Below are 12,043 nucleotides of genomic sequence, written 5' to 3' on the forward strand. Positions count from 1 at the left end.
CAATCCGATAGAAGAACTCTAGAGTCAATAGGCCACATCTCAGAGCTGTCCTAATCAGAGGCAAAGAGCTGGGATGTTTATATTTACATCTCCAGCAGACATTAGCTGAAGTCTGCTTGCTGGAGAATATTAATTCCCAGATACTGATTCTTCATCTGTGTAGACAAGGTTCTAAAATCTGGTGACAAAGAGCCACAGATCCTGGCTATTGGGAGAAAGAGCCTACAGAGAGCTGATGTGTAGCTGATGTGTAGGTGAGCCTAGGTCCTGAGCGCTAAGTTGGGGCGCCACCCACTCAGCTGGCCTTGTTGTGGTATCTAGACCCCCTACTTTGTTCTCCCTGATTGGAGATAAACTACAAAGAGACACAGAGTCAAGTTTAACATATGGGCAGCCAAGGGCATTTTGCCTCTTATTAGGCGGAGGAACCCCTACTGTCTGGCTCATCTTGCCTTTATTCACCCAAACATGGTACAAGCAACAAAAGTGACACAAGATTCATCTGCTTTCCAGTATCCATTAGTACATGCTCTGGTAAACAACTTCATCTCAGATGTCTTCAGTTTTCTCTACAACCTGCAATATGCAGTCAACCCTCAGTGCAGCCTTTCTCCCTTGTGCTCACAGAGGAGGCCAATTAGGCCTCAATTCTCTTCTGGTCTCAGACACTGATGAGCACAAAAATGGTCAAGAGTTCCAAGAAGATAAAGACAGAGCATTAGCCATGTCTGCTTCAATGGTATTAGTTTTAATATTCTAAATACTGTGAAAATAATATGACAGCTACAGCCTGCCCTTCTAACCCTGCTTACAAGGGTCTGCACTAAGAGCCTGAAATAACTACTTAAAATATCTGGAATGGATTCTCTTATTTGCAAATGTCTGTTTCTCTGTTGACCTGTCCTGGTTTGAAGGAGTAAGCAGAAATCTGGGCCCCACCTTAAAATGATGAAATAAAGTCATGTACACAAGGGACATCTAATATTTCTCTGCACGTATTAGAACCTCAATGCATATCATTGTTTTTATGTATTAGATATTGTCATGTTTTGCCAGGTGTGATGGTGCACACCTAGAGCCCCGCTAATCAGAAGGTTGAGGTTGGATACCCACTTGAACCCACATGTTCCATACTAGTCTGAACACCATGGCAAGATTTCATCTCAAAAAAGAAAAGCATAGGACTGGAGGTCCCATTTGACCCAGCTATTCCCCTGCTGGGTATCTTCCCCAAAGAATTAAAAGAATCATACCACAGCAATATATGTGCACCTATGTTTATAGTGGCACAGTTTGTAATAGCTAAAGCTTGGAAACAGCCCAAGTGCCCATCAACTGGAAACTGGATAAAGAAAATGTGGTTTTTATATAAAATGGAGTACTACTCAGCCACAAAGAATGACCAACTATAGTCATTTATGGCGAAATGGATACATATTGAGGCCATACTCTTACATGAAATAAATAGGACGCACGTGTAAATACCAAATAGTTTCTCTAGTGTGAGAAACTGAAAGTGTAAATAAGAATCAAAATGTATAATAGATAATAGATAATGTGAAACAGGAAGCAAAGGTCTAAAAGGCGTCATTTTTGCTAACGGTAGCCCAGAAAAGATGTATCTCCCTGTATCATATCAAGGTGTTTGTGAAATCTCAGTGTAATTTGTTACTGATCGTGCTTACCTTGATCCCTTAGTGCCATAGATTCTTTGAACACATGAAATTGTTTTTGCTAAAGTCCAGAAGAGCAAGATCAGCATGCACTTCTGCCTGCCTCCATACAGTGTTCAGTAAGAGTTTCTTACCAAGGCAATTAATGTTACATATCTTGTCGCCAAAAATCCCACAATGCTCTCTCAATCTGCTTGTCTATTTTTTCAATAGATAAAGCCTTCATTAAAAGATCAACTTCTCTGTATATGTGAATCTACTTCTGTTTCCATATTTTGTTTCATTCATCTATTTCTCTATCTAGATAGTGAAATCACATTGTTTTAATTAGTATGGATTTACCATGAATTTTGAAATCAAATGATATCTAGTTCTTTGGGCTGGGGATTTAGCTCAGTGGTTTCGCTGCCTGCTGCGCAAGCGCAAGGACCAGAGTTCAATCCCCGGTACCAAAAAAAAAAAAAAAATGATATCTAGTTCTGCAACTTGTTTCTTTTATTCAAAGTTATTTTCTCTATTATATGACCTTTGCATTTCTATATACATTTTAGAATCAATTAGTTATTTTCATATATTAAAAAATTGCTGGAATTTGAATGTGCTGATCTAGTTTGGAATCTGACTTCTCCTTACCTTGCCTTGACAAACAGCAGATCAAGGTCCACTTCCTAAGGGACAAAGTGACTGGGTTAGAAAACTCATCATGTGGGATGGGATGGCTGCCAGTAAGCCCACCCCCCTGGACCACTACAGCACTCAATCTCTAGGTTTATATAAGGTAAGAGTCAATATGAGCCACTGAATGGCAGGTCATCTATCTTTTGAGTAGGAAATGGACCCCACTTCAGGCCCAAGGAGGAAGAGGTGACATATTAAGACTCATTTTTTCTTTCTAAATAGTGTCTGACATTTATTGAAAGCAAGGAAAAGACTTTTGTACAGGTAGTGTAGAAGAGCTGGAAAGATCACAGAGGTTAGTGTGTTGAAACAAAGGCACACACCTCAGAGAGAGCTGCAAGTTCAGAAGAGAACAGCACACTGGGGAAACTAACTGGCCCTCAGGAGAAAAGGAATGACTGAATCTGGCTGCCAGGAACACAAAGAGGTCTCAGAGAGGGGAGGGAATGGGACCTGCTGAAGTGAGGCTGGAGTGGCCCTGCAGAGGGACGACCAGCCCTCTGAATCTGTGTCCACGGGCTGTGGTCAGCTCAGGCACCTCAGAGCTGAGTCCAGATGGCAAGGGCAGCTGTGCGTGGGTGGGTGCGGTGGAGGGTGATGGCAGGGCAGCATAGGGTGTGGGCAGAGGGGTGCAGTCAGGCGGTTGGCAGGGCCAGGCCGGGTGTGGGTGGCCTGTCCAGCTCTGTGTAACAGGCCCCGCCTGAGGCTGGAGCAGAGGACAGCGTCCAGAGGGCGTGGGAGGGGCCGGTTGGCAGCAGAGGGCTGCTGGGCGCTCCAGGATCCAGAGCCAGGTCCAGGGTTAGTGGTGGCCTCAGCTGGAGCTGGAGCGCTATTCCTGGAACAAAGGCAGCACCACGGGGGAGCGGGAGGGGACGGGGAGCGGGGGGGGGGGGGGGGAGCTCGAGAGCGCGGGGAGAGCGGCCACTGGAGGGGCCAGGCGGGCAGGGCCCTGGGGCGGAGGGAGGGAGCCCGCGCAGACTGGCATCTAGTTTGGAAAAATTACTATCCTAGCAATATTGAGTCTTTAACCCCTAAATGTATATCTCCCCATTACCCAAATATATTTGATTTATATGAAAAATATTATATAGTTTTTCCAGTGTAAAAGTATTTCATATTTTTGACATTTGACCCCAACTTTTAATACCTTTATGGTGTTTACATTTTTTGTTTCAAATTTTTCATTTGTTACTAGAAATACAATTGATTTTTTATATATTCACTGTGTCCTCAATTCTTCCTAATTTCTTGTTAAGTACCTTTATTCCTAGACAATATGTTTTCTATATACATGATTATGTTGTCTACAAATAAGAAGAATCTGCCTTCTTCCTTATCAATCAATCAGAATGAATTTTATTTCTTTTTCTCCTCCTATTTTCTTTTTTGCCAATGAACTGTGTAGTACATGAATGTCCCACTCTTTGGCTTGCCTGGGCCACATTGAGAAGAACAATTGTCTTAGGCCACATATAAAATATATAATACAATTAAAATATACATTTTAAAGTATTTTTATTATAACACCTTTTAAAAAATAAGGGAAGAATTAACTGTTTGAAAAAGCTTTATATACAGATATATGTATTATTAAATTTGGAGCCATAGTCAGAGGACTCAGATCATGACTTAATTTTCTATTTGGAAATTTAAATAAAATTTTAATAAAATTTAAATTAGAAATCAATTTCTAAAGGCTTAATTTTCTATTTCCTTAACTATTGCAATAATTTTGATTTGAAAAATAAATTTATTTTTTAACAGTCAAAAATTCTTGCTGTTTTAGCCTGTGGACTTTAAAATGATTGTGTTGCTTTTAGGATACTAAAAAAAAGAAAGCTCTAGAAATTGAAAGCATGGTGCAGCAAGATCAGAGTAATACAATTAACAAAGAAAGTGCTACAGCCGCTTTATGATGATAGTTTCCTAAATGCAGAGACATTTGGCTACATCCACATAAACATTTCCATTTTTTTAATGAAAACTCGTTTCTTTGGTGATATTCATAAAAGAAATGATTTTTGTTCCTCTTACCTGATTCTATAGTTATAAGATGTATCTTGGGTATTGGTACCATGTAACAAACAATGAATTTTAATTAGCGTTTAAAAAAAATAAGGCAACATAAACATAAAATTAGGATATTTGACCTTGTTTTGTGCAACTAATGCATCAGTGTCTGGTTTGGTGGAAGTAGTTGCACTTAGTATGTTCTCAAGATGCTCATCAGAAAATTTGATCTAATTTTACTCTTGCTGTGCTTCATACTTGAAAATGGGTAATCATAAATGTACATACTGCCAAAAAGCAATGACATGAATGAGGCATGATTGTGAATTGAGGAATACATTTTCTCTGGGAAGATAAGTATTAACTTAATAAATTATTTCATGAAATAACACAAGCCTATGTTTAATCACTAAATAATACATCTTATATGTCTTCTTAGTGACAATAAATGCCCATCTTCACACCCACACGTGTGTAGGTAGATTGATATACTATTATTGATAATCACTGCATTTTACTTGCCTAGTTGCACAAATGCATGTAATGTCTAATAGTCAGGGTTTCCATTCTACTGTCTGTGTGAGATGGTACAGCATTCTGTTGTTACTTACCACACAGTTCTCACTGGAGGACCATGCAATCAAGTCATGAAAAATATCACTAAAAAACACATAATAATATTAAAAGATTAGGATCTTATGGGGCCTCATTACTAGCCATTCAGGCTGTGTGTTGGACAGGCCTGGCCTTGAACCTCTAGTACTATATTTCATTGAAGTTTTCAGAGAGGGTATGCTTGTTCTTGATATAAGGATGGAAAACGTTCTGGCATTCATTTTTAAGTATGATATTAGCTGTATGTATTTTTAAGTTTCTTTTTTATTAGTATATGTTTGTGATACATAATAATTACATTTATTTTTGGGAATTGGTATCTATACATATCACACCTTAATCATTTTTTACTTTCCCTTTCCCTCTCTGCCCTCCTGTTTTTCCCATCCCCAAGTCCCCATCCATCTCCACAACATCTACCTCCCTGTTTCAAATAGTCTTTTATTTTAGTCTTTATTAATATTGTGGGGTTCTCATATAAGAGAAACCAAATGTGGCTTAACCGTCTGTGTCTGATTTATTTCACTTAATATTGTGGTCTCATTGCATCCTTTTTCCTACAAATAACTCAAATTTATCACTTTTGTAAATGTCCTTGTTATCCACTGGGGGTCTTGGGTAGTTGTTTCCAAGTTCTTGGTGTCCCATACAAAGGTTGAGCAGGACACACAGAAAGAATAGCAACAGTATGATTTGTTTAAAAGGAGTAACAAGAGTAAGAGAAAGAAGTGAAGGTGCACTCAACAAGGTGGGAGTGGGAAGAATTCATGACCAGATAGGGGCAAGCACTTGGTCTTTTAGAATCCTGGGATTATGGGAGGGTGTATAGCTGGGGATTGAAAAGAGTCATGGCCCAAAGGGGTACCTGACTGGGCCCACCTATCAGAAGGGGAAGTTTTTAACCATGCATGGTTTTTACAGAAAGTGTCCTGGTGCCCAAAGCCCACGGAGGGGTTACAAACTGCAGTGCAGATGAGGTTAGACACAGACCAGGTTCTGTACTTTTGGATATACTCATGCTTGAGTGTCTTTCGGGGGGGTGACCTTTATCTATTGATTTTCTGATATTTTGACATACTTGTCTTTTCTCTGTGTGGTTTCTTGATTCTTGTCCCACAGGTTTCTGTTACTAACTTCTCCTTGCTGGGCTTCCTGCCTCAACCTCAGTCAGATTTTGGCATTGTCTTCTTAATTTGATGAGAGTTTTTATTAGGAACCATATGACAGAAAAATCCATTTTAGGCATTTACCCTAGAAAAATAAAAACATGCACACAAAAATATGTACATGAAGGTTTACAGCTGATTATTTATGTAACTGCCGAATCTAAAACATGGCCAAGGCCAATAACAGGTGGATGGGTTGCCATTGTGGTATATCCATACTATGGCAGCCACTAAGGTCATCCCAAGCCTCTGGTCATGCCTTTGAGTGTGGGTAGAGCCCGTGATTTGTTTCTAATCAATAAGATATGACAATGGTGATGAGATGTCACTTTCATGATTATATTACATTGTATGTTACTCTGTCCTGTTGGCCAAGGTGTAAGCCACAGTGGTGTGAACTGCCTATGCTCAGGGCAACGTGACAAAATCACCATCAGCTTTTATAACAAATGAAGAAATTCTTAATTAACATTTAACCCTACATATATATTTTTTAACTTTGAAGAGTTTTATTACAAAAAAGTATGTACTCGTTACCTTGACAGACACCTGGGGCAGGGAAGAGAGGGGGGAAGGGTCTGCAGGGCTAGAAGCAACACCCAGGTATAAACACTAGGTAAATGCAATAACCAGTGCTGTACATCTACAAATCTTCTCTCCAATACTTGACTTCTGTGTTAATCTTGTTTAAGCATGCTTTCAAAGACATGCACTGTCAGAACAAAAACTACAAAAGAACCTGAATGTGTGATATTCAGCCTTTCATTTCATGCTTTAGTAAACCTATTAAGCTGGAAAAAGAAATTAAAATATATTTTCTGTGTTTATAGACTCAACACATGCATCTGGGGATTAAACCGCCATATATTAACAGCTCATGGTGCACTACTGAGAATGTTACTCTGTACATAATATGTTTACTAGTATTGGGGGCTTTCTTATTAATTCTGAAAAACAACCACATCTGCCGCCAGGTAGCTAATACTTCTCATGCATCAGCACAGAAAGTAAAATATGTCTACAGAATTTTATTCAACTGGCATCCGTAGCCAAGGGTCCCAGAAGAAATACATAAGACTCAAGATGAGTGGTGAGAAGCAAGAGGGCTAATCAATTTACGCAGAACATCCACTTCCAGCTCCTAACAGTTTTAAGGCTCCTCCCACACCGTACACTCTCCAGCGCTTGCCCGGGGAAAACTTGGCTCCGCCTCCCGATGCCAATCAAGCCTTCTCCCTGGTGTTAGGCCCACTCCCACATTCTCCCCTACCCGCTAGTCCTGGCGATGCTACTGCGCACTAGCGACTACATAGTATTGTGGGCGGGGCCTGTGGGGGGTGTCACAGAATCCTGCCTGACTCCGCCCACCCAAGGCTGGGCCCACCTCCGCAGATGAGCACTTCCTGTGACAGCTCCCTGCAGACCTCTGCAGAAGCTTGTAGAGCACAGCCTAGCACACAAGTCCAGTACACCAGGCGAACCAGGCGCGATGGATAGTCGGATGCAGCTGACAAAGGCTCTCTTGGCCCTCCCGGTCAGGACCGCCTGGCGCAGCTGGAGGAACCCGATTCCTTTTCCCGAGATGTTTGACGGGAATACCGACAAACTCCCCGAGTTCATCGTGCAGACCGGCTCCTACATGTTCGTGGACGACAAGACGTTCTCCAGCGACGCCCTGAAGGTGACGTTCCTCATCACCCGCCTCACGGGCCCGGCTCTGCAGTGGGTGATGCCCTACATCGAAAAGGACAGCCCCCTCCTCAGCGACTACCGGGGCTTCCTGGCCGAGATGAAGCGGGTCTTCGGATGGGAGGAGGACGAGGACTTCTAGGCTGTGAGACCTTTGGGCCTGGGGCTGGTGCTTGGGGAGGGTCGGCTGTGCCAGTCTGCGCGGGCGCCCTTCCCCCCCCCCCACCGCCCTACCTCCCTACCGCCCTACCGCGCTCCCCCCTCCTCCTCCGGCCCCCGCGAGTCCCCGCGTTCTCGAGTTCTCGCCCCCTCCCGCTCGTGCGTCATCCTTGCCTTTGTTCCAGGAATAGCGCTCCAGGCTTCCTGAGCCTCGCTCTGGAGCCCGCCGCCTCCGCCCTCTGCTGCCAACCGGCCCCTCCCACGCCCTCTGGACGCTGTCCTCTGCTCCAGCCTCAGGATGGTCATCTGTTATGAAGAACTGGACAGCCCACCCACACCCGACATAGCCCTGACTGCACCCCTCTGCCCACACCCTATGCTGCCCTGCCATCACCCTCCACCGCACCCACCCACGCACAGCTGCCCTTGCCATCTGGACTCAGCTCTGAGGTGCCTGAGCTGACCACAGCCCGTGGACACAGATTCAGAGGGCTGGTCGTCCCTCTGCAGGGCCACACCAGCCTCACTTCAGCGGGTCCCATTCCCTCCCCTCTCTGAGACCTCTTTGTGTTCCTGGCAGCCAGATTCAGTCATTCCTTTTCTCCTGAGGGCCAGTTAGTTTCCCCAGTGTGCTGTTCTCTTCTGAACTTGCAGCTCTCTCTGAGGTGTGTGCCTTTGTTTCAACACACTAACCCCTGTGATCTTTCCAGCTCTTCTACACTACCTGTACAAAAGTCTTTTCCTTGCTTTCAATAAATGTCAGACACTATTTAAAAAGAAAAAAAATTGAGTCTTAATTCATGTGACACCTTTCCCTTCCTGGTTTTGAAATGGGGTCCATTTCTTACTAAAAGCTGTATGTCCTGCCATTCTGTATCTGATATTGACATCTAGGAGTCTTTTGGTGTTTGGGGAATGGGGACCACAATGGTGACCATTTACTTTTAGATGATCTTGTAAACGGATTGAGATCATTTTCTACCTCTTAGCAAATGGGATTTGAGGATTTGGGGTTTTTGGACCAAGGCAATGTGAGAAATTATCTAGGAGGCTTCTTGGAAAAGGATTCCTCATTTTCAAAAACTCATCTGGAAGCACAACTTCCAGGTTGCTGTAAACTGTGAATGTGGTACAAATTGTCATTGCACAGCTGTCAAAATTTTATCTAATCCATTACTGAGTGAACCAACAGGATGATCTAGGTGCTTTGGAAAAGCATCTATAGTTTTTTGAGTATGTAGGTATGGGAGTAATTGCAAAAATGAGATTGTGCATTTCTCCTTATGGGTTAATACTATTTTAATCTCAAATTTATAGTGCTGTAAAAAGCCTTTATTCTCTCACCAATTATTTGAAAAAAATTAAAATCTTGTATCAAATGATGCACTGATGGGTTCATAGGACAATGTTTTGGTGTGATATTAAAAGTTGTGCAACTAACTTTTTGCCCGATTTCTCAATTTAAGAGATTTTCCAGAGCATTGGATAGAGGAGTGAATCATGTAGGGAACAGGAAAGGGGACGTTACCAGGACCTCTTCCGTAGGTCCTGGCCTGTGAGCCACCACAGCACAAGGCAAGTTCAAGAACAGACAGAAAAGAGACTTAGATTGAACGAGGCTGGGTCTTGGGACCTGGTCATTGCTGCTGATGCCAGCAAAGACGAAGGCCCCCAAGAGCATCCAGTATTTATTGAATACAATAGTGAGAAGGAAATAGGAAGCTAGGGAGCTTAGATGGTATCTAGTGAAATACTGCCAAACGCCTGGCATGATAGCACCAGGCAAGGCTGTCAGGAAGTAAGCACTGCTTATCTTGCTTAAATAGAACAAACCGGTGTGGGACTGGGTACAATTAGCAAGTAACCCATGACACCTTGTTTTGCCTCCCTGAGAGTTTCACATTTTCAGGGAGGATTTCAATGTGTAAAATATATTATGCTTTTATCTGCCCTCCCTATTACTCACCCTTCCATCTTTCTCATAAGGGCATTAATCCTATCCTGGGGCCTCTGCCCTCATTATATTATCTAAAGCTAATTATTTCTCATGGGCCACATCATCATATTGGAGATTAGGACTTCACAATAAATTCGGGGGTGGAGGAAACAATCTCTAGCAATAAATTTGCAGTAACAAGTTTTACAGTTATTATTCTTGGTTTATTTCCTTTACTTCATTCTTGGTAATTTTTTCTACACCCTACACCAGAAAGCCAAACCTCTGAAGTAAATATCAAAGCCAAGAGAAACAAAGACTCATAAAAAATATGAAAGAGAAAATGCAATTCATCTTTTTGCATGGTTGGGGCTAATATTGAACTATAATCAATATAAAGTTATACAAACTTTGTGAATACATACACAAAAATTTAAATATGGGAAATACACACCAGAAGGGACAATGTGGCCTTTGATTAGCTTACTGACCTGAAACCTGGGGTTCTACAGCAATCCCAGCAGAGAGAACTCGTGTAATAAGAGGTTTAAAGATACAAGTCTCAAATTGTTATGAATCATATGGTTTAGATCAAGAATGTCCACCTAATGAGATATGTACAAATGTCACTTTGCAAATAGACAAGTATATTGATACAATAAATCCTCAAAAATAGGAAAAAAACCGAATGTCCCCCAAAGTTCTCATTCATTCACAGACAAAGCTAATGGAAGGTGATTGGATCATGGAGTGCTGTACTCATCAATGGAATCATCCATGGTGAGTTCAGCAACTGAGTGTGCTCTTGGAAGGTGGGGCCTGGAAGGAAGAGCTGGATCATTGGGGGCACGACCTACAAGGGTACATCTCATTTCTCAGTACCTCAATTCTCTCTGCTTCCTGGCCACCATGACAAGAGCAGCTTTTGTCTGCCAAGGCCCATCCACCATGCCCTTTCTTTGTTTAAACCTGCCAGATATGGACTGAAACTTCTAAAATGTGAGCAAAAATAAACCTCTCCTCCCTTAAGTTGTGGGTGTTTGGTATTGTGTCCCAGCAATGGTGTCTCACTATGTTGTTCAGCATGGCCTTGAACTCTTGTGCTCAAATGATCTTCCAGCCTTAGCTTATTGAGTAGCTACGTATATTAGTCAGCTGTTCCATTTTGGGGACAAAATATCTGATATACAGCTCAAAGGAGAAAAGTTATTTTAGTTATAGTTTCAGAGGGTTCAGTCCATGGTTTGCTCCAAAGCAGAAATATGGCCAAAAGGCATGGCAGAAGATAGCAGGCTAACTCATGGCAGCCTAGAAGCAGAAAGGGAAGAGAGAGGAGCCAGAGATAAGAATACACTCTTTCAGTTCAAGCCCCCAGTGACCTACTTCTTCCAACCAAGCCTCAACTCCAAACTGGACAGTCAGCTATGAACTCATCAATGGACTAACCAGTTATCTCACATTACAAAAGCCCCACTTCTGGATATATGAGCCTTTGGAAGGACATTTAAAAAATCTTAACCAGAACACTGGAACTATAGGAGTACACCACCATGCCTGGCTCAACATCATAATTTTTTATAGTTTGTGGGTGACATCTCTGCTTACTTTCTCATCACTGAGAGACACAATACCTAATAAACTACAAATTAAAGGAAGAGAGGTCTACTACGGCTTACAATTTGTAGAGGTTTCAGTTCATAGTCAGTTGATGCCAAGGCAGGGCAGCATCCCAGATGGGCATGGTAGAGGAGAAACAGTTTTTGGCAAGGTGATGGGAAATAGAGAGAAATCAAGGGAGCAGGGAAGGAGATAAATCCTTCAAGGGCATACTCCCAGTGACCCACCCCTCCAACTAGGCTTCACCTCCCAATATCACAATTAGCTATAAATTCATCAGTTATCTGTTTCTTCTCTGTAAGAAACTTTTTGTCTCTGAGTTTATACTTTGAAGATAATGATACACAGTGTATTAACTATTGTTATTCTCTTATTATTTTGTTGTGAAATTTTGTTTTATTTTTTCATAAAATAAAAAATAAATTTATCAGTGGACTAATCTACTGATGAGTAACATGCACGCATGATTCAGTCACCTCCCCCATACTCCATGAAGTGCA

At 42.1% G+C, this 12,043-nt stretch overlaps 1 protein-coding gene across 1 annotated transcript; it reads left to right on the forward strand.

Moving 5' to 3' along the window:
• Positions 1-7,368: 7,368 nt before the first annotated feature.
• LOC101703514 (retrotransposon Gag-like protein 8C) lies at positions 7,369-8,776 on the forward strand. The gene is made up of 2 exons (XM_004875265.4): positions 7,369-7,976; positions 8,176-8,776. Exon 1 carries the CDS (start codon positions 7,632-7,634, stop codon positions 7,971-7,973), a length of 342 nt encoding a protein of 113 aa, XP_004875322.1. The 5' UTR covers positions 7,369-7,631; the 3' UTR covers positions 7,974-7,976; positions 8,176-8,776.
• The last annotated feature ends 3,267 nt before the right edge of the window (positions 8,777-12,043 follow it).

This window comes from Heterocephalus glaber, unplaced genomic scaffold, assembly GCF_053883595.1.
Source record: "Heterocephalus glaber isolate CG9 unplaced genomic scaffold, H.glaber_assembly_v1.0 deba00001765, whole genome shotgun sequence".
In the NCBI taxonomy this organism is placed as follows: domain Eukaryota; kingdom Metazoa; phylum Chordata; class Mammalia; order Rodentia; family Bathyergidae; genus Heterocephalus; species Heterocephalus glaber.